This window comes from Misgurnus anguillicaudatus, chromosome 20 (genome assembly GCF_027580225.2).
Source record: "Misgurnus anguillicaudatus chromosome 20, ASM2758022v2, whole genome shotgun sequence".
Lineage (NCBI taxonomy): Eukaryota > Metazoa > Chordata > Actinopteri > Cypriniformes > Cobitidae > Misgurnus > Misgurnus anguillicaudatus.
In genome coordinates, this window is record NC_073356.2 from 10,477,088 (window position 1) to 10,498,771 (window position 21,684).

General features: G+C 36.0%; 1 protein-coding gene across 7 annotated transcripts in view; it reads right to left on the bottom strand.

Annotated features, from left to right (window-relative positions):
- Nucleotides 1-278: 278 nt before the first annotated feature.
- The window catches only part of fam49al (family with sequence similarity 49 member A, like), a 76,196-nt gene continuing 54,790 nt past the window's right edge, over nt 279-21,684 (bottom strand). For 3 of the 7 annotated variants that reach the window (XM_073858091.1, XM_073858088.1, XM_073858090.1), the window contains 10 exons: nt 19,502-19,584; nt 13,726-13,844; nt 9,899-10,004; nt 7,973-8,113; nt 4,857-4,930; nt 4,624-4,740; nt 4,393-4,472; nt 4,186-4,312; nt 3,709-3,779; nt 279-541 (listed from right to left, as the gene is read on the bottom strand). In XM_073858091.1, the coding sequence (XP_073714192.1) occupies nt 478-541; nt 3,709-3,779; nt 4,186-4,312; nt 4,393-4,472; nt 4,624-4,740; nt 4,857-4,930; nt 7,973-8,113; nt 9,899-10,004; nt 13,726-13,844; nt 19,502-19,577 (975 nt within the window). In that variant the 5' untranslated portion in view covers nt 19,578-19,584 and the 3' untranslated portion in view covers nt 279-477. Of the gene's footprint in view, nt 542-3,708; nt 3,780-4,185; nt 4,313-4,392; nt 4,473-4,623; nt 4,741-4,856; nt 4,931-7,972; nt 8,114-9,898; nt 10,005-13,725; nt 13,848-19,501; nt 19,585-20,089; nt 20,171-21,684 lie in introns of all 7 variants that reach the window. The other 4 variants (XM_073858093.1, XM_073858092.1, XM_073858094.1 and 1 more) reach the window with 2 other exon arrangements.

Sequence of the window (21,684 nt, forward strand, 5' to 3'; positions counted from 1 at the left end):
GCATTAAAAATCCGATCAAGTCTAAAGCATGAATATGGATTTGAAATATACACAGTTTGAAAATCTTTCATGAGAAGTGGGATTCCTGTTACTTTCAAGTGTGCAAAAATACTCTGTCGGCACTTTCCACCTTAAATTAAATTATAATGCGTGTTTTGAAAGACCATAATCGGGTATTAGGCTGCAGTTTTGTTCAATTGTTGAATTATAATATACATATTTATATATATATCTCTACTCTTCCTGTTTTATAAAATGACACACGGTGATAAACCATCAACAATCTATATATATATTTATTTATTTTCATTTTCATTTCTCTTTTCTAGAATATCTTATACTTCATTTGAGATCAAGTTGCATTGCGCTCTTGTAAACAAACATGTTTCGGAGGTTGGTTCACCCGTGTTTGTCATCCACCTTTATTTGTTTTCTGACAGTCCATTTCTTTGTTGTCCACTCCCTCACCTCCAGCTTTCATTGAAGCAGGGCCCTTATTTGTTTAGAGGTGCTGTCATCATTTAAATGTCTCGTTGTGTACCTGTATGAAAGACAGTGCTCATATGTCAACAGAAACAGTTATTAAAACACTTTATTTAAAGGTGCAGTGTGTAGATTTTAGCGGCATCTAGTGGTGAGGTTACATATTGCACCCCTCTCTTTCAAAGCACATAGAGAAGCTACAGTATCTGTTACAGGACAAACATGCTCTGTACAGCAAGTTGTCCATTTAGGTCTAACGTAGAAACATGATGGTGCAAAATGGCGACTTCCATGTAAGGAGACCCGCAGTCTATGTAGTTAAAAATGGCTCATTCTAAGGTAATAAAAACAATACAGTTGATTTTGAACGTTTTTTTTTACACCACTGAAAATATAGTTATATATATTAGATTGCTTCGAAAATGTACACAATGCACCTTTAAGCAATATATGGATGGTGATTGTGAAATTAAAAGAGTGTTTAAATGGTACAGAACAAGAACAGAGGTTACAATATTGTGCAAATATTTAATATTTAAAGTAAAACATTTTAATAAACCAATGCAGAGGTGTTTTTATCTGTTACTTTGTTTAAACTCTTAAGTCCCGAGCTTTGGTTTGTCTTTTTTTTCAGATTTCTTCCAGCTATTTTGCGGTTAGGAAGAACCAATAAATATAATAACTAAATATTTTTCTTTGAACATGAAGCAGTTTAATTGTCCACATTGGTGTACAACATGTTCCAGTTACACAGAATTAAATATTATGGTGCAAACAACAACAAAAATGTGATGTCCACATATTAGGAGGTTAATAGGCAAAAAATGACCAGTTTTGCACGTTTCATTCTGGACGCAATGAATTTAATGAATTATACAAATCTAGACGCAAAAGAACAATGTGCGCGGTCCCGGTCACGTTGCTGCTGGTGCTGCATTGTTATCTGATAAAAAATTAACAAGCCATCACAACACTTTCAAAATGCACCACAATGTTGAGTTTACCCATCTTGTGTACAAAGATGGTGGTTCAAAGTCCATTTCATGTTTATATCTTGAGACGGGGCACAGAATCACATTTATGTGCCCTGAATATGAGGCCAAATATGTGATGCAAAAATGCGTTCATCTAATCATTTTATCTAAATATGTTTTATAGGCTATGTTTTATTAAAGAAAAAATGCAGCATTACATTAATACACTTCTTACCAGTGGCGGCTCGTGACTGCTCATCCGAGGGGCGCTTATTCAAAATAAGTTTTTCGGAGTGTCGTGTGTTGCTCGTGTTTTCAAAATATGTGTTTGTTGCGTCATGTGAACCATGTGCATCACATGTTTTGTCAAAATAAGTACCTGCTGCACACGCGTCAAAACCGTTTATGATAAAAGAGACGCTCACGGTCACAAAATACACGCTACATACATGTTGTGACAAACTTCGCATCGAGCACCCTCGAAAAAAGAAGTCACCGGCCGCCACCGCTACTAACGTTGCATTAGAGATTTCTTTTTATTACCTGTTTTTGAAGTTTTGATCATTACAGCCAATTACAGACGTGGATGTAATGTTTAAATGAGTTGTTGGTGTAAAAGTTTTTTTTTTCACTTAGTGTAAAATAGCAATTGAATTATTTTTTGTTTGTGTAGTCCATGAGAATATGGTCTATAAAAAGGTTTTAATGTTTTTTATTCATTATTATGATTACAGTATGAAGTGTGCACACTGTGCCCCTTAAAAAAATGGTCCATGATGTATAAAGGTGAATGCGAAATTAGAGGATAAAGATTTCTGGGTTTTGGCAATAAATGATTGGTTGGTATATACATTAACTGTATTTAAAGGAATAGTCCACTCATTTTCAATATTAAAATGTTATTACCTTAACTAAGAATTGTTGATACATCCCTCTATCATCTGTGTGCCTGCACGTAAGCGCTGGAACGCGCTGCGACGCTTCAATAGCATTTAGCTTAGCCCCATTCATTCAATGCTACCATTTAGAGATAAAGTTAGAAGTGACCAAACACATCAACGTTTTTCCTATTTAAGACGAGTAGTTATACGAGCAAGTTTGGTGGTACAAAATAAAACGTAGCGCTTTTCTAAGCGGATTTAAAAGAGGAACTATATTGTATGGCGTAATAGCACTTTTGGGAGTACTTCGACTCGCCTGAAAAGTCCGCTCCCCTTCTCACTCTCATAATGGGAGAGGGAGGGTGTTACTGCGCCGAGTCGAAGTACTCCCAAAAGTGCTATTACGCCATAAAATATAGTTACTCTTTTAAATCCGCTTAGAAAAGCGCTACGTTTTATTTTGTACCACCAAACTTGCTCATATAACCACTCGTCCCAAACAGGAAAAACGCCGATGTGCCCGGTCACCTCCAACTCCATCTCCGAATGGTACCACCGAATGAATGGGGCCAAGCCAAACGCCATCCAAGCGCCACAGCGCGCTCCAGCGCCCACGCGCACGCACACAGACGACAGAGGGATGCACCAACAATTCCCAGCCAAGGCAACAACACATTTCAACATTGAAAATGAGTAGACTATTCCTTTAAGGGATATTAGATAATGAATTCGTAATATGTCATTAAGTGCTAGAATTGTATAAGGAGCGGGGGAAAATAAGCTTTGGCTTCATCCCAGTCCTTTTCAGACGTAATGATATTATTATGTATAATGTGTATTTATGTATTGTCTTATAGATGTGTTCTGATATGCTATAGTAGACTAATTGTATTGTGAATTTGTTCGAAATAAATAAATATGAATGAATGAATAGGTCAGAAATGTATAGCAATACACCTGAAATGCAGAAAAAATTTAGCTCAATTGGTTCTGCATTAGTAATGGGTTCGATCCTAGGAATATGCATACTGATAAAACAAATGCATACATTTAATGCACTGGATAAATGCATGTGACAAATGCGTAAATGTAAATGCAGGTGATAATACCATGTTACGGTCAATGATTGCCATATTAACAGTGGTGCACACTCAAAATAAAATGTACTAAAACTGTCACCTTTAAAAAGGACACCTTTGTGTGCATATTAGTACCTCAAAGATACATAATGGTACCAAGTATATACATATCTGTACATAAATCAAACATATAGGACCCTTTTAAACCCTTTTTTTTTTCAAAGCATTTACAGTATTTACAATGGTTTTACTATAATACATGGTACAATAGTCTGTGCCATCCCCACTCACCTCAGTGCATTCAACAGGCCCTCCACGCTGTTTGAAGGCTGCTCTTTCAACACCTTGATGCAGCCCTTCATCTGCACAACACACACATGCATGCAGAAATCAAGCTTTAAAGAAAGGTCACCACCTTGTTTTTTTCATCCCTGACTGTGCACCAACCGGTCTAGCGCTGGTTTAGCAGTACTAAACACACAACGTGTAACTCACTGGACTATTAAATTAATAGATTTTCATTTATAAAGCTTGAGAGCATCAGTAGCATGAACATATTTAATTGTTTGATGGAAGAAAGAACTTCATACAGGTGTGTTTTAATATTTTTGAAAGACCTGATCAAATATTATATTATAATATAAATAATATAAATATATTTATAATATAAATTATTACAAACACTTATAAAAACTAACCATGGTATTACTACAGTTAAAACCAAAAAATATGGTTACTGTGCAGAATGTGTAACTTATATTTTCTTACATCAATCTTGGAGGTCTTGGCAAAGGCACCCACTGGATGAACGTGGTCATAAAGGATGATGACGCCCACCATCACACGCATGCAGAACAGCATTGTGTCTGTGTTAGTGAAGCGGCACCTGTACTCCCTTCACACAGGAAAATAATGATCACTTTAGCAAATAATTTTTTTTTTGGAATAACAACATTTTCACTCAGAGGAACTTACGGAGTCTCCAGCATGACGCGGCACACGCAGGCCATGGTGCTCAGGCAATCTGTGGTGTCCTCGATTGGCAAAGTCTTGTTCTATAACATGCATGTGGATTAACACCATACCAGTAACAGCCTCTAGGGGGCGACACGTTACTGTTCAACACCTTTTTATGTGATGTTCAAATGAAACCTCATTTCTACGCCCTAAAGCAATTAAAAAGCATTCGATAATATTTCTACTTACCTCTGACACAAACTTAGTCGTGGCATTGCTCAGGGTTTTGAGCATGGGTGTGGCTTCAGCATAGAAGAGGGACATCCGATTGGCCATTTCATTATTCACTTCATTCTCTGCCTCTAACTGTAATGCAAACCAATTGATTTCATATTAGGTGTTTAAGTTGCATTAAAGTAACAAACGCATGCAATGCATAAATAAATGCCAGTAAAGTTCCTATTAAAGCTTGTTGATCTTACCTGCTGGTTGTTCAAGCGATTCCTGCTAATGGTCCTCCTATAGTAACTAAAGTCATTCTGTATGGCTGGATTTGTCATCTAGAAATGATAGAGGTATTAAAAAAATGTTTAAAAGGTGTATTTGTTTTCTCTCTTATAAAGTGAAGAACAAACGGTGCTAAATTAAAATAGCACGAAAAGTCGTATTCTATATAGCACTGTTTGTTTTTAGAGTGTACCTTTAGGTCATTGCTACATTTCTTATCACAGATTTAGTCTTGGCTCAGTTTTCAGATATGCTACTAATGATATTTATAAAAGCAGAAAGCCATGCCTTGGGTATCTCAAAGTATCCAAAAGACATCTTTAAATATCTCAAATACACCCAGTCTCCGGTTTAGCATAGTTTCAGTGCCACAAAATAAAAGAGAGATATAGTCAAAATTAAGTCAGAATTAAGAGCAATATGAAATTAAAGCCGTAATATTATGAAAACTTATTCATTAAACAAGAAGCAATGTTGTAGCAATGTGATAATAATCAAACAGATCTGGGGCACCATTGACTTCCATTGTATTCTTTTCTCCTACTATGTTAGTCAGTGGTGCCCCAGATCTGATTGGTTAGAAACATTCTTCAAAATAGTGAGTTTGGGTATTTTAAAGACATCCAGTCTCCAGTATGGCATTGTTTTAGTACCACGTAAAGGAGTCAAAATACAATAGTCAAAATTAAGTGAGAATTAAGTCATAGAAATATGAGATTAAAGTCGTAACAAAGTCATAATACAAAAATTAGTTGTAAAAAGGTGAGAATAAACTCATAATATTTTAAGAATTAATTTGTAATTTTGACCTTTATGTGTACCAAAATACCAAATTTGGTACACGCTTTATTAAAAAGGAAATTATGCACAAGCAAGCAAGTGATCCCAGAATATGAACACAAGGCACGTAAGGCATTTTCCTTTTATACAACATGCATAAAGTGCATTGTGCATTCATATCCTGGGCTCTTTACTTGCCTGTACATAGTGTGCTTCATTCATAATGTGTACTAGATTTGGTTTCTTCTCGTATTGCTATGTTTTACTCTTTATTCTCATAATTTTAACGTTGTATGCAAAATATGATGACCAAAATACTTATAATTTTGACTTTAGTCTCAAAAATATTTTATTAAAAAAAATTGTGGCAATAAAATGCCATCATACAAGGGGACACTATAGAGACAAATAAGTTAATAGATCTAAAATTGTGAGTCGCTTGTTTCATTTCTTAGGACATAGCGAAGGTAACAACCCTGCCTTTAGAGAAAGTTTAATATTTAAGCAGATGTCATGCCAATTCAAATTAAAGTTCAGATAAGTTATGTTAATTCACGCAAATGTGTTTATACAGTGCGTTTTTACAATGTTGTATAGTTTCAAAGCAGCTTTACATTAAAGATGAAGAAAAGACACGACAGAGCCACACCAAATTATTAAATATATAGTATTAGTGCAAATGTATTGTCCTCGAATATAGATTATAATCTAATGAAATGGTATATGTGACCCTGGGCCACAAAACCAGTCATAAGTCACACGGGTTTATTTGTAGCAATAGCCAACAATACGAACCCAGTCTCACGGAGTTGCGTATAAATAGCACGAAGTGTGAAAATCGTTCAATATGATATGTCAGTCCTTCCCATTCACTTAAACGGCGCATCTTTTTTTGTCGTTTAATTCATTGGTTTCTCAATTTTTTGCTATTTTGTTTTTACAATTTTCGCTTTGCTTTTGTTTAGGGTTAGAACTTTTTGTTATATAAAAATGACATCCTAACCCAAACCCCAACTCTAACCCCAACTCCAAACGACCATGGCTTAAATATAGACAAAAACAGAGAAACCTGTATATTTAATAACCTCCTTAAGCAAATCTCAAATCTTACCCTAAACCCAAGCGAAAATGGTTTAAAAACAGAAAAAAATTGAAAACCAATAAATAAAACGACAAAAAAAGATGCGCCGTTTAAGTGAATGGGAAGGACAAATTGGAATTTTGCATATGTATTGCACGATTTTCACACTTCGTGCCATTTATACGCATCTACATGAGACTGGGTAGATAATGCACTTTATGGGGGTCAAATTTATAGATTTTTTTATGCCAAAAATCATTAGGATATTAAATAAAGATCATGAAGATATTTTGTAAATTTTCTACTGTAAATATATCAATATTTCTCAATATTTAGATTTTTTTGCACCCTCAGATTTCAGATTTTCAAATAATTGTATTTCTGCCAAACATTGTAATTTCCTAACAAACCATACATTAATTATAAGCTTGTTTATTTAATTTTCATAAAATCTCTTTTCTTTGACTATTTAACATCAATTAATATGATAAATGACAGGTGTCATATTAAACTACACATGCTTTTCCATCTTACATGGAAATGGCCCTTAAAAGAAGAATAAGAGCAGGAATAACATAAAGGATTTGCAATAATGCCATGAACAGCAATGTAAAAAACGCAGAAAGAAAATTTAGCAACAAATGAGGAGCTCAGATGCAAAAGCCGTTAAATGCCACCTCCATCAAAAATGAGATAATGATAATACTAAAGGTGCAGTGTGTAATTTTTTGACAGAAATGCAAAATAATATACAAAACTATATGATCAGACCTTTTTATAATGAACCGTTATGTGTTTATTACCTTAGAAAGAGACGTTTTTATCTACATACACCGAGGGTCCCCTTACATGGAAGTCGCCATTTTGTGCCGCCTTGTTTTTACAGAAGCTCTTAATTGACAAATTCTTTTACAAAGTTGTCTCAGACGATGACATGTTTGTCCAGTGGCGGCTACCGTAGCTTCTCTATGTGTTTCAAAAGCAAGAGGTGAGCAGTGGACTGAGCCTTTGGTTTCAATTCGCAACCTCACCACTAGATGCCGCTAAAATTTACACAGTGCACCTTTAACTGAATGCTCTTTGCATGTATTATACGTTCATCAAATACTTTCACTTCAAATCCGCTTAATCCCGGCCTCATGCCATTCAGACATACTGATTTGATGAGTTATTTGGATGCGCATTTAAAAGAAAACCTGTCAAACACACTTCAGTTATAGTTATGTCTGCTCATCTTAAGCTCATCAAAGCTAAGGGTGAAGTGAAGGATCTCTGCGAACTGTTTGGCCAGGGCCTGCTCTCTCTCCAGGTGCTGCATTGGAGGGTACGGCGGGCTGGTCAAAGCCTCCAGTAGACTGCGCAGAGCATTCTCTGAAAAAAACATATTCAGTCCCCAATTTAATAACTTTTGCAGTTTAGCAGTATGTGAGCATTTCAAAAAATGATTTCATCATCCGATTTTTAATACAACACCTATTTCAACGAAAAGTTAGCCTCAAAGTTGTCTCATGAATCACTGAATCTTTTTTACGCAAAAGTAGATCATTTTAAACAATCGTTTTGCTCTTACACTATTCTCGTATTCTTTTAAAGCCATATGAAGCAATAATTCTGCATTAACCCAAAACATAACATTTGGTTATACCCCTGAAGATGAAGATCCAATGAGTGCTGTTTCACCATCAATTCATCGATGCACTAGACATCCAAACCAACTGCACAATTTATTCCCAAAGTGTCTTATGTGAATAAAACACATGCATGCTCATGGCTATGCTGGTATCAGGTGATGCAATACAAACACAGAGACCAAGGCTAAATATTGGAGAGAACCAATATTGTTACCCAACCATGAGAATTTGGGTTGAAACAACCCTCTCAGTCATAGCTATAAAATATTCAATAAATGGAAAAAATGGTCTTCTCGTGGCCTTCAGATGATGCAACTTCCTGTTAGAAATGTGTCTTGTGAAATCTTTTCCAAAGGGGGACGTGTTGGGGTTACAGGACTGAGTGAAAATGGGGGACGTGACTAAAATACGTATTTTTTCTAAAACGTGTTCTTTGTGAAAAAACATTTAAGCATAGAGTAAATATGGAGTAACAAAACAATGCAAAAAATACGAAAAAGGATTTAATTCAAGGTATAGTAAAGTGATCGAGCGGGGGCAGATGAAGTTTTTATTAATGTTTGAAATTATATAGTTTAAATTTGCAAGGTAGGTTAATGTGCTCTCCTTTTCCTTATAAAATGTATTTTATTGTAGGGCCAGAAACGACACCCATCCGGTGTAATGGGCTTTATGCATTTGGCAGACGCTTTTATTCAAAGCGAAGTGCATTCAAGCTATACATTTTATCAGTATGTGAGTTCCCTGGGGATCAAACCCATAATCTTTGTGTTGGTAGAGCAAAACCAGAAACACTTTGGATAAAAGTGTCAGCGAAATGCACATGTAACCAACCAGCATAATGTATCAGTATGTCCATGTATCTCCATAGTGACCAGAAACACAATTACAATCCTATTCACTTCCAACACCTCCCTTTGTATTTTGTAATTGCTGCAATTTATCGTGAGAACCTGCGTTGCCTGGATACCGAAAAATATTGAAACCCTCATTCGTTTACAATGTTACTGCAGTGTATGTATTGCATACATTAGCAGTGTTAATGCGGTCTTATTTCAAGTAATCAGGCTCTTACTAAGAGATACTGGAATATCGTGCCGTCTCTAAATGTCATTGGTATGCCTTAGCATGTCTCGCCTCTCATAAAATATGCAACAGCCTAACTATAAATAAGGATCTGATATGTTTTATCTGGAGACCTAATGAGAAATCTGACTCGGTCAGACATTCTGATATACGTGGATGTGTTGAAGTGGGCGTGGCCATTTTTCTCATGAGTCACTGTGGCAGTGAACTCTTATCTCCATGTTGTGTGTCTGCCAGGAGATCTGAATTTCTCACTAATCAGCACCGCCTTGAAGAAAACGACCTATCGACTAAACCGAGAGTATTGTCAGTGCGTATGGGGAGGCGGAAACTCGGCCCTTATGCTGTGCTGCTGAGGTTGTCATGACAACTCCATATGAGGAGGAGAAGCGAATGCATGTAAAAAAGCCTTAAATGGAAACGATGGGCACCCGCTTACCTAGCCTGAGAGAAAATTCGTAGAATCTCTTCAGCTTGGCCACCAGGGGGCAGACTGCGTTCCAGGCTTTCTCCTGCAGCTGGAGGTCATTGGGGTTCTGAATCGCCTGAAGGGAAGAACAAGAACATTTTCAAGTAAACGGCTTTTACAGCTGTAAAACCTGAAAGGTAAATTCAACTCAAGCCATTTGAGGAAACCGATTGCATCAAACCTTTTAAGTTTTAAAACACCTACATATGAGTACTGTGAATTTAAATGTAAGAGCATATGTGCATATGACCCAATATAAGTTCAGAGTACTCACATGTAGGTGTTTTAAAACTTAAGGGTACGTTGTGTGAAGGATCTCTTGACAGAAATACAACATAATCTACATTATCAGTGGTGTATAAAGACCTCACATAATGAACTGTATTGTTTTTATTACCTTAGAATGAGCCGTTTTTATCTACATACACTGCGGGTCCCCTTACGTGGAAGTCACCCTTATGTTTCTACAGTAGCCCTAAAGGGACAAACTGCTGTACAGAGTGTGTTTCGTCCATACATTGTCTCGGACGACAACATGTTTGTCCTGCGGCGGCTACTGTGTGTGTTTTAAAATTTAGGGGTGAGCTGTTCGTTGCAATTCGCAATCTCACGACTAGATGCTGCTAAAATTTATACACACCACCTTTAAATGGTTTAAGACGAGCATCATTATGATTCAAATCCCCAACACTAAAAATTTAGCTGTAGTTATGCAGCTGTTTGCCAGTAACCAAAGCTGGATTCAGACTAGCAGTAGCAGAGCGATGTGATCTCATTGATTTCAATAGAGGATTGCCAACTTCTGGTGACACGAGCGACAGTGATCGTTGGCGACTGGATGGGCGTGTCCAGTCGCACAACAAAGTTGAGAAATGTTTAACTTTATGCAAATTATGAGCGACTTTCAGGAGCGACTGCCAATGAGAACAAAGCAGTGGGGTTCACGTCATCCACCTCTTGTTAGTTACTGGAGTGGATGTTACTCATTATTTATGACAACCAGATGTAGAAACACCTCTTTAGAAAGAGTTGAGCAACATAAATTAGCTTATAATGTGAATGTACCTTTACTGTAGACTTAAATGTATGTTATTTACTGGCAACAGTTTGTTTAAAGTGAAATGAACTGTCTTTGTCTTAACAGAATAAAACTATAAAATTAAATCCTCATGCAAAGCATTCTGGGAACCAGAAATCCTCATCAACCTTTTTCTGTTTTCCTCCTTCAGATTTTGTTTCCCAGAATGCTTTATTTTACATTATTTTAGTTTTGTAAATATAAAGACTTGTTCATGTTTAACCCCTTCAGACTCTGCGTCCACTGGAATGGACATCATGTGTTTTGTGGTTCAAACCAATAAAAATGCTGATCAACTAGGGGTGGGCGGAATGACCAAAATTCTATTTCACGGAATGAGTCTTTTTATTTCACGGAACGGAATATTTCACGGTATACATGTTTTTCAGTTTATATTGTTTTTTGATTATTAAAATGTATAGAAATTCACCACTCACTATAGCTTTTAACTAAATGCTCACCGCAGTTTTAAAATATGACCAATTTAAAGTTAATAATGTTAAGGTGAAAATGCCCAGAAGATAACAACAGATTAAGTCTTGATAAGACAGAATCTAGTTTTTAATTGAGTTATTAATTTTATAGACTATTGAAGCTATAGTATGGCTTCATTGTATTTTGTATTTATGCATACATTACATTAAACATATGCAATATGTAAAATGAACAGGTATAAATATATGCAAAAACCTACAGACAGGATAAACACCTGTATATGAGAGACGAAGCTCTAGATATTATAAATATGACAGGTGCTATGATGTAATGATCATGAAGTCTTTTTAAGGTCTTGGCGCCCTTTACTTTCTATTAGACCTTAACATTTGCGTCTCTTTCTCGTCTTTCGGATCAAATATGCAAATGGCGCGTCAAACTACATCGCTCCAGCAGCGCACGTGTCACTGATATAAACGCAAGTTTTGTCTTAGCTTGCTTAAAGTTCAGAAAACGTAACAACTTTTAGCATTATGAACGAGAAGAACTCTTTATTTGGTGTCGCAGCTCCTTCCGCGTGCCTAGAGATCTCTACACGCGAGAGACCGGCCGGCTGCAGCATGAGCACAGAGAGAGAGAGAGAGAGAGAGAGAGAGAGAGAGAGAGAGAGAGAGAGCTGGAGTCTCTGCGAGACCCGCGGTGGATTCACTGGCACTTATTATAAAATTACACAAATAACTCGTTCATTTTTATGAGTAAATTATTTTACATGTTTCTCCGTCACACTCAGTCTAACATGCGGGAAAGCAGAGTTAGCCACGCCCACTTATTTGCATTCCGCGGAATAGACGGAATAGAAAAATCTGTTACGTCTGACATTTTATTCCGCGGTAACGGAATATACCGTCATACCGCCCAGCCCTATGATCAACCATTCAAAATATGGCACACTGATTAAAACATCTGAAAAATCTGAAGAGGTTAATGTTCATTTACATGAACAGACTGTTGCCAGTAAATAACATAAATGTACATCTAAGTTACTGGCAAGCAGCTGCCAGTGATATTGTAATTTCTACAGAAATGTTTAACAGTGAACCCTTCTAAAAAATAATGCCAATTTTCTTCAACATGAGCCAAAGACCTACTCATAGATATATAAAATGTGTAATCACAATATCATACACTATAAAAAAAGATTGGTTGGTTCAACTTAAAAAGTAAGTTACATGGTTGCCCTAAAATTTTAAGTTAATTCAACTTTAAAATATTAGTTAAAAAAAGTTAAAATTTGGCATCAACTACATTTTTTGCTATCTTTAAAGGGCACATATCATGACAATCTGACTTTTTCTGTTTAAGTGCTATAATTGGGTCTCCAGTGCTTCTATTAATCTAGTAAATGTGAAAAAGATCAACTTAGTTTTGGTAAACCATTCTCTGCAAGCATGTGAAAAAATAAGTCATTGAAATTTGGCTCCCCTTGTGATGTCAGAAGGGGATAATACCGCCCCTTAATCTGCAATATCCATGCACGGCACTGCCATTTAGTGCAGATAGAGAAAATAATTGACGGCAAAGTTGAGTTTCAATGTCGACAATCCACCATCATGGCGATCAGTGTTTGCATTTCATCAGCTCATTTGCAATATTTAAAGGACACATCCAAAAACAGCACATTTTTGCTCACACCTACATAGTGGCAATTTGAACATGCTATAATAAATTATCTATATGCTATTTTGAGCTAAAACTTCACATACATACTCTGGGGACACCAAAGATTTCTTTGACATCTTAAAAAAGTCTTGTGAAATTTCCCCTTTAAGCATTGGCTAAAAACCCAAATGCCAACACCTCACTTACTAGCACAGAGCTTAATATCTTTTTCTAATTTTCTATCTTTATCTTTTCGGTCCTTTAAAAAAATGGCTATGTATACTGTGTATGTATACTGTGTTAGACTTGATGAGACTAGTTCTCATAAGTGCACTTATGTATTGCTGTTCTTGTGTTGCTTTAACTGCTTCGATTGTATATTTGTAAGTCGCTTTGGACAAAAGCGTCTGCTAAATGACTAAATGTAAATGCAAATGTAACTAATATTTTTAAGTTGAATTAATTCTAAATTTTAAGTCAACCAGGTAACTTACTTTTTTAAGTTGAACCAACTTTTTTTACAGTGGAGTTCATCTGAACATGCACTTTTAAATTAATGACCTGGCAACCGCTTCAGCATTTTGGTGGGCCAAAAGGTTTAACTGTTTTATTGCCATAGCCTCGCCTCTCTTATTTCCTGTCCTGCTCCATTGTACGACTGTAACTCCGCCAGTATCCCATGAGCCTCTTCCAGAACGGCACTAACCTGGTTCCACACGGCCGTCTCTGCCTCTGTGGGCTGGGCATCTGTGAGTAAAAATCAGATCGAGTTAGGCTGATAAGAATGAAAACATCTTGTGGAAGATAGAGACAGCTCATATGTAACACAGTCTGTGAAAACCCAGCTAAAGTCATTTACAGTTTCTACATACATTTAGATTATGAGACATTAGCCTAGATTTCACATACAGGTCACATTTACTCGGCCATGTATATGTCACCTCTGTCACAAACATGCTTATGTAATTTCCTTATTTGCTGGCATGGTTTGGTTTAGTTTTAGTTCGATCTGTCCTTTATATTGGTATAGCGGAAGTTTATTTAAAAACTAGATCAATAATTGAAATAAAGGAGCTTTTAGGGACTTTGTGGTGCGAGTTAAACGTGTGGTTAATATTGGATTATCTTTTGTTTGGCATGCAGAGGGAGAAAGCGCTTTCCCTTGAATCATAAATCCACATGGATTAATCTGCTAATGATGATGTTATTGTGGGTCTGTAGTACACAGGCTTTAGGTTGTGTCGGCGTGGGCCGGGATTTGTTAGGGTTGATATTAACAGATCTGTTGGGAAATGCTGATGAAAGGCTAAATGTTGGCACGTATAGCAGTGATCTGATTATTAAGCCGATGTCAGCGGGCAGGATGGTAAGAGACATAAACGTTCGCACATTGCGTGACCTATGCATAAAAAGTATGCACGGTTACAAAAATACTATTCTGATGACAACATTTGCGTCACGTGCACTATATGAGAACCTTCACATATGTGTTAAAATGTAACTATACTTTTAGCTTTAGCTTCACACCTGCTGCGGCTAAAATATAACATGTTATAATTTATACACCATGGCAATTTTGTTTAAAAAAGATGGGGTCACTATGAAATAGCTACTTTTTATATAAAAACAAAAAAAGAACTGCATGCAGATTCTTGCAAAAAAAAAACCAAAAAACTTAAAAAATAATGAACTTTGATTTTTGGGTGAACTATTTTTTTTAAAGCCTCCATATTCAGCTCTTGTGGATTTTGCATTTCAAAGAGAATTTGCTATGTGGTGCAAAAACTGCGGCAGAATGCATTCTGGGTAATGCTGTCACTATTTGAATCTGATGTTGATCAAATTTTCTTAGGTTGCATATAAAATCGCCTACTTCCATACTATATAGTAGGTGAAAAGCCGTAGGCGAGGTGAGTGGTATGTCTGAATTCATACAGTACTATTACAAAAACAGTAGGCAAAAAGTACCCGGATGACCTCCTACTTCCGGCAAGAAGAATGAGACCCCAGGAGAGAAGTTATCCAACAAAGAAGAAGAAATGTCCAAAAGCAGTAACGCTGCGGTAACACTTTATTAAGTGTTATTCATTCAATTATGTCATTTTTAATGCAAAGATGACATTGTTTGAGATGTCTTTGCTATTTGAATAAAATCTCCTTTATGTTCATGACACATGTCATGTCATGATTATGAAGGTGTCATGTCAGTCTTATGAACACCTCTCTATGTAAAGTGTTACCAACGCTGCTCTATTCAAATGCAAATACAAATATTAAACAGCTATATTAAATTGCGCTAGTTTAATGTCATTCCAGTTAACGACTAACTTGTTGTTATGACGACGTGTGTCACATGATGTATCAACATGGCAGATGTACTACGTCCGAATTCATTCATACTATCCATATTCATACTATATAGTATACTGTAAACAATTTGCTGTAATTATGCAGCTGGTTAGCCAGTAATACCCAGTAATACTGTAATTTCTACAGAAATGTTTTACAGTGTACCTACTGTTTTAACAGTCGATGAGTTCATTTATAATTCAGTTCCTACTGTCACAGTATGCGATTTCAGATGCAGCCGTAGGGGCCATTCACACGTTGCACCTAAAACGCATGGAAAACACTAGGGGCGCCGCCTTTTCCTTTTTTCCAAAGCGCTCAGGCAGTTGCACACCTGAGGCGTCTGTCGTTGGAACGCAATTATGAGCTGCTTCTCCATTTTTCTGTTGACGTTTCAAAGTAATGGAAAAGGTGAGGAAGCTGATTGGTTGCTTCTTGTCACATGACCTGCGGTGCGCTTGCGACATTCTGAAAAGTTGAGATGTTTTTAACTCAATACGGTGCGGACTCTCCTGGAAAAAATGTGCATGTTGCACCACGTGCGCGTCGCGACCGCTTCACTTCCATTATCAGTGCGCATAGCGTGCGCCTACATTTGAAATAATGAACTTGAGCACGCAAAAAACGTGATATGTGAACGGCCCCTTAAGTCTCCCAAAGTCTCTCTGTATGATAAGTGATGCGCAGGACGAAGAAAGTCTCTAGGCCTGATTTATAGCACAATCCCTTATGTTGCACACAGATAAAGGGGCTGCAATGTATGGAGGCAATTACCCCCATCAGAGGCCTATAATGCATCTCCATGTCTTTAGTCCCCTATATCTGTCTCAGCTCGTGTGCTTGTTTGAATGAATCTGTAGATACTTGTGACTGATGGTCGTGTTGCTGTCAGCTGAGCAAACACACATCAGTATTTACCACTTATGCAAACAAACAAGCAACTAGTGTCATTGCTAATAAAATCCTCAAAGCCATGTCTCTTCTAAAGTCTGTTAATGTTGTCTGAGATCTGCAAATAACCTGTTTGAAAACGCAAAAACGCAAAAGTGTGGTGAAGAATTTTTGTGGTAAGTTAAAGGTAATAGAAGAAGAAATAGGACTGATAGACCTAGGGGTGGTTTCCCGGATAGGGATTAGCTTAAGCCAGGACTAGGCATCAGTTATAACTAGTTTATATAAAGACATATAACTAGTTTTAACAAACATGCCTTACTAAAAACATTCCTTGTGTGCATGTTGAGTGTATTTAATCGTTTATTTTAATAAATATTAGCGTTTAAAGTTATTAAAGTTATAATATAAAAGTTTTTGTAGGACTTGAACACCAGTTGGTAGCAACCAACAGTTGTCTTTTGGAATATTATTTTGAACAAATCATTGAATCATTCGCTTAACAGATTTGTTTAAGTTGTAAATTTTTGTTCGTTCAGCTTCACGGTTAACCCAGATATTGTCTTTACTTAAACAATGAAGTAAACATCCCTTAATAAAGTTTTGGACATGTACTTAACTTAGACATTCATTAAAACTAAAACATTCAAGTGAAATGAACTTAAAATTATCAGTAAATGTGGTAAGAAATACCTATAATCCTTTGTGCCTTAATATTTTGAACATTTATGCATTTCAACAGAATAACTACTTGAATATTTGTTAATAAAATGTCATAGAGGTTTATGCTATTATATTTATAATGTTGTTTTGTTGTAAATTATAATTTTGTGAAGTCACCGTTCAGGTGATCAGTGTTTATTGTACATTTTATTGTAATTCTCTGGAAAGTTATGACAATGCATATCAAAAACACAGTTTTGTGTGTGTTTCTGTGGTGAATCACGCTTATAGTCAGTCATGAATTTTGTGTTATAATACAATTTATAACTAAAACTAATATAATTAAAAATAGAAAATCTGTGGAGATGTTGGACAAGCAATTAATATTACAAATTATTTCAAGTTAAATCAACTTAAAATTTAACAAATTAAAATTAAATCAACTTAAAATTAATCAACTTGCTAAATTATATTGGAATTACTAAAAATTTAAGGTTAAATTAACCTTTGTTTTAGTTCACATTACTTAATTTTTAAGGCAACAACCTTCCTTTAATTTTCTAAGTAAATTCAACTTGTCCGGGTTTACAACGTTCAACCAAAACACCAATAAATGCATTTATTTAAATACAGAAATTACAGATTGTCTGCTTACAAAGAATTTGACTTTATATTTAGTATATTTATTATTTTTTATTTTAATGGAAAATCTTAACGTGTCATTGCCATTCATACTATCAAACATAAATTGTAAATTAAACTATGGAAACAATTCAGTACACAAATCCACTATTCGCATCAATAAATTCAATTTAATGCTTATTAATACTTAGTAAGGTAGTTATTGTACAATTTAAGTGTAGGTAGAATTAAGGGATGAAGAATATGGCCATGCATTATGTGCTTTATAAGTAGTAATATGCTATTAATACGGAAGCTACACTGAAAAAAATAAAGGCTGGATTTACTTAAAAACATTTTTAAAGCAAGTATTACATGGAATTTTAAGCAATTTATGCATTTGCTTAAAATTTCAAGTTAAACGTACTTAAAAAAGTGGATGCAAAAATGATGCACTATATTTTTAAGTAAATCCAGCTTATTATATGTTCAATTGTTCATTTTTGTGATTATTTTATTTTAGCTAGTAATTTGATGCTATAGAAACGGGGCGTGTCGTTATGATTGTTGTGGTTGAATTGGGCGCGTGAGCATTTGGGCGGAAGTTTGATACCGCGGCTCCACCTCTGGCTCCACGGACGATTCCTTCTGCGCATGCCTTGGCTCCAAACTGACGTTTTTACTTAACAAGGCGGTGAGCATGGTCAGACATTTTTTGCTTCAATAAATTACAATGGAGGGAGGCAACGTCGCGTCGTCCATCTTTTTTACAGTCTATGGTCCCAACACTGAAGTTTTTCTATAACTTTTTATAATATTAATATAATTTGTATGTATTATAATTTTAATATATAGAATTTCACATATATAATACACATCGTAGTGTTTTTTACAAGATTGTTTGAAATTGACTTTCCAATTAAAGCAAACATTTACATTAGCTTTCCTTTTCTCCAAATTGACATTTTTTATGCACACCATGTACAATTTTATAATTACCTTTAGTCGAATTGCCCTAATCATGCATAGTTTCTTTAAATCTTCCATTTCTAAGCCTTTATGTTTTAAACCAGAGCTGTGTAACAGAGGTGACCATAACTTTACTCTCACATATTTATTATGAACCGACCAGATCAAGAGAGGGGCTGCTGTCCACTTTTATTACTTTATATTTTTGATGTTATTTCTTTACATGATGTCAAGTTAAATTACAGATTACGACATAAAGCTCAGTGCTGTGCTGTAATGCATTGAGATCACATTTCACCAATTTCAATAAGCTTTGTACAAACCTCTGTCTGAATTTTATTTTAGAAACTGGACAACAGACACTCTCACACAGTTTTTTATGGTTCACAGTTGACATATAAGAGTTTTATTACCACCGTAATAGAGGAGAGGTTAGGCATGTATCTGTTAGAGGTGTCATTAAGGACGGAGAGAAGTGCTTAGGTAAGAGTTAAAAGGGAACACAACATCAGAGAACAAGGAAATTGAGGCTCCCCTTTCACAAGGCAGCTTCCATTCCCACTTCCTTAAATCCTTAAGGCTGGTTAATACACACTCACACACATTCAGATGCACAAGGATATACAGAAAGCCAACACACATTACAAATCTGCACAGGGTTAGGGCGGAAAATTGGAGATAATGGCAGTAAGTCATCGTGAGTGTTTTCCGTCCCACCCTAAAGTGTTAAAAAAGCTTGGCATTCATAGGATGGCGTGCCTGGAGATGTGCGTAAAATGTATGTAAAATGCACAAACAGAGGGATGGCTGGGGAACAGGAAGTGAAAAATGTAGAGGGCAGTGGTTAAAGAGGAACCATGAATAAAAGGGAAAAAAACAAAACTCAAAACATAAGAAGCTGATGGTCTCATGTTCAAAGTCAAGGAAAACTATTGGGCCATGCTCAAGATCGCTGCAAGCCAACACTTTCAGGAGATTTCCCATGATCCCCCTGGAACAGAGAGAAGGGAGAGGCACGTGGGTCATGGGAGGTGAGGCAGTTGTGTCTCTGGTGTCGGGTGTGTGTGTTCGTGTGTGTGTGTGTGTGTGTGTGGAGTCTGGGTGGGGATGTACAGGGCGAAGGGTGTGGGATGGACTCCGGGAGAGGGTCTTTGAGTCGGATGATGTTGGCAATGGTCACATGGATCAACACTGAAACTTGTTCTTTTTGCTCTCTCTCTCTCTTTCTTGAATACCTGGATGAAATGAATGAAATTCTGCTGGTGTAGTGCAAAACCTCTTTTTGAGAGTGCAAAAAGAACAGTTTCCCAAAATATAAAAAATAAACAAAAAAAAATCAATGATAACCATTCTGTATTAATGCCAGTCACCATCTACATAACAGGATGGGTTGCACCTGCTGTCCATGCTCCAACCCTGATACAACTTCCATCTCCAATAACACACACACAAACACAAATACAAATACACACACCTTACACCAGTGAAACACTTACTTTCAAAATCCAGGAAAAAATGAGGACAGTTTTCTAAATCCTTGCCAAGGACCTTAATGAGGTTCCCCATGGCCGGCAAACCTGAACAAGGGAAACAAATACATACAGTACAAGGCAATGCAACCTAGTCATTCAAAATCAGAAAATACTTCTGGTATGTGCAAAAATGGCCGTATCCAAGTTTTTCCAAGTTAATGAATTAAAATATCATGTTTTGCTACCTTGCACCTAATTTTCGGATTTCCTTTATTTTCGATGAGATCAGTAATTTAACATATGCTGAGTTGTTTTAACCCATTGTTGAGTCGAATATAAACATTTTCTGGGTTTGTCCCTTTTTCACCACATCCTGCGTTGAAAAAACCCAGCGTACAGTGTTTTAGACTGTACTGTTTATTCTTTTTTGTTGCAATGCAGCACTTGTGGGCGAATATAGATAGTAGGGAAAAGTAAAGAATTGCATTCATGGTACAGTTTATGTAACAGAACACACAGAGCTCACATTAAATCGATAGTTCGACAAAAATGTTGTACCAAACTCGTTTAAATGTCTTTGTTCTGCTAAACACAGAGATATTTTGAAAAATGTTTGTAACAAAGCACGTCAGGGACACCATTCATTTCCATAGTAGGATAAAATAATACTATGGAATGTGAATGGTGCCCCTGATTGGCTTTGTTACAATGCAAAAAATTATTTTCAAGAAAAAAAGTCGTAGTTTTTGTCTTGTTTTCAGTAGGGATATCTAAAAGTTCTTAAATTAAGATGCTTTTTCTTTATGGGCAAAATGACCCAAGAAAATAAGTCTAGTCTTTAGACCAAAAATATTAAATTTAAGGGATTTTGTGAATAAAACAAGCAAAAATCTGCCAATGGGGTAATTTTCAAGATTTTTTTGGTTACCTCATTGGAAGATTTTTTGCTTGTTTTATGCACAAAATCACTTTAATTTAATCTCATTTTCTTAAGTCATTTTGCTCATCAAGAAAAAGCATCTTAATTTAAGAATTTTTAGATATTTCTACTGAAAACAAGACAAAAATACTAAGAATTTTTTTCTTGAAAATAATTTTTTGCAGCATACAAACATTTTTCCAAATATCTTAATTTGTGTTCAGCAGAACAAAGACACCTATACAGATTTGACTCAATTTCGATTTTGCCCCTCAAGTGGCACAGATCGGACATGACGCACGGACGTGTTCAGCGCATCAAATCCGATATTCAGCGATCGGTTTCAGGGCTTAGTAAATAAGAATCGGATTTTTCCTTAATCACTTTATACTAGGGCTGTGCCGATACATCGCGTTCCCCATTAAAAAGACCAGCTTGAAATCGATAGTGAATCGCAAGTCTCCGATTCTGTGTTTCATGCACAGCTTGTGCATGTATTACGGCTCTGTGATCAGTAGGAAGTCCTTATCAATCTAAAATCACTATGAGTTTGAGTCGTTTATAACGTGCATTTAAAAAAGCAACACTCGCCAAACACAATAATTTCAAATATTTTTATTATAATGAAAATACCTGAAACAATCTGAAGAACAGCGATATAAATATGCTTCTACACATTTCCTGGAATAGTGTTTGGTAT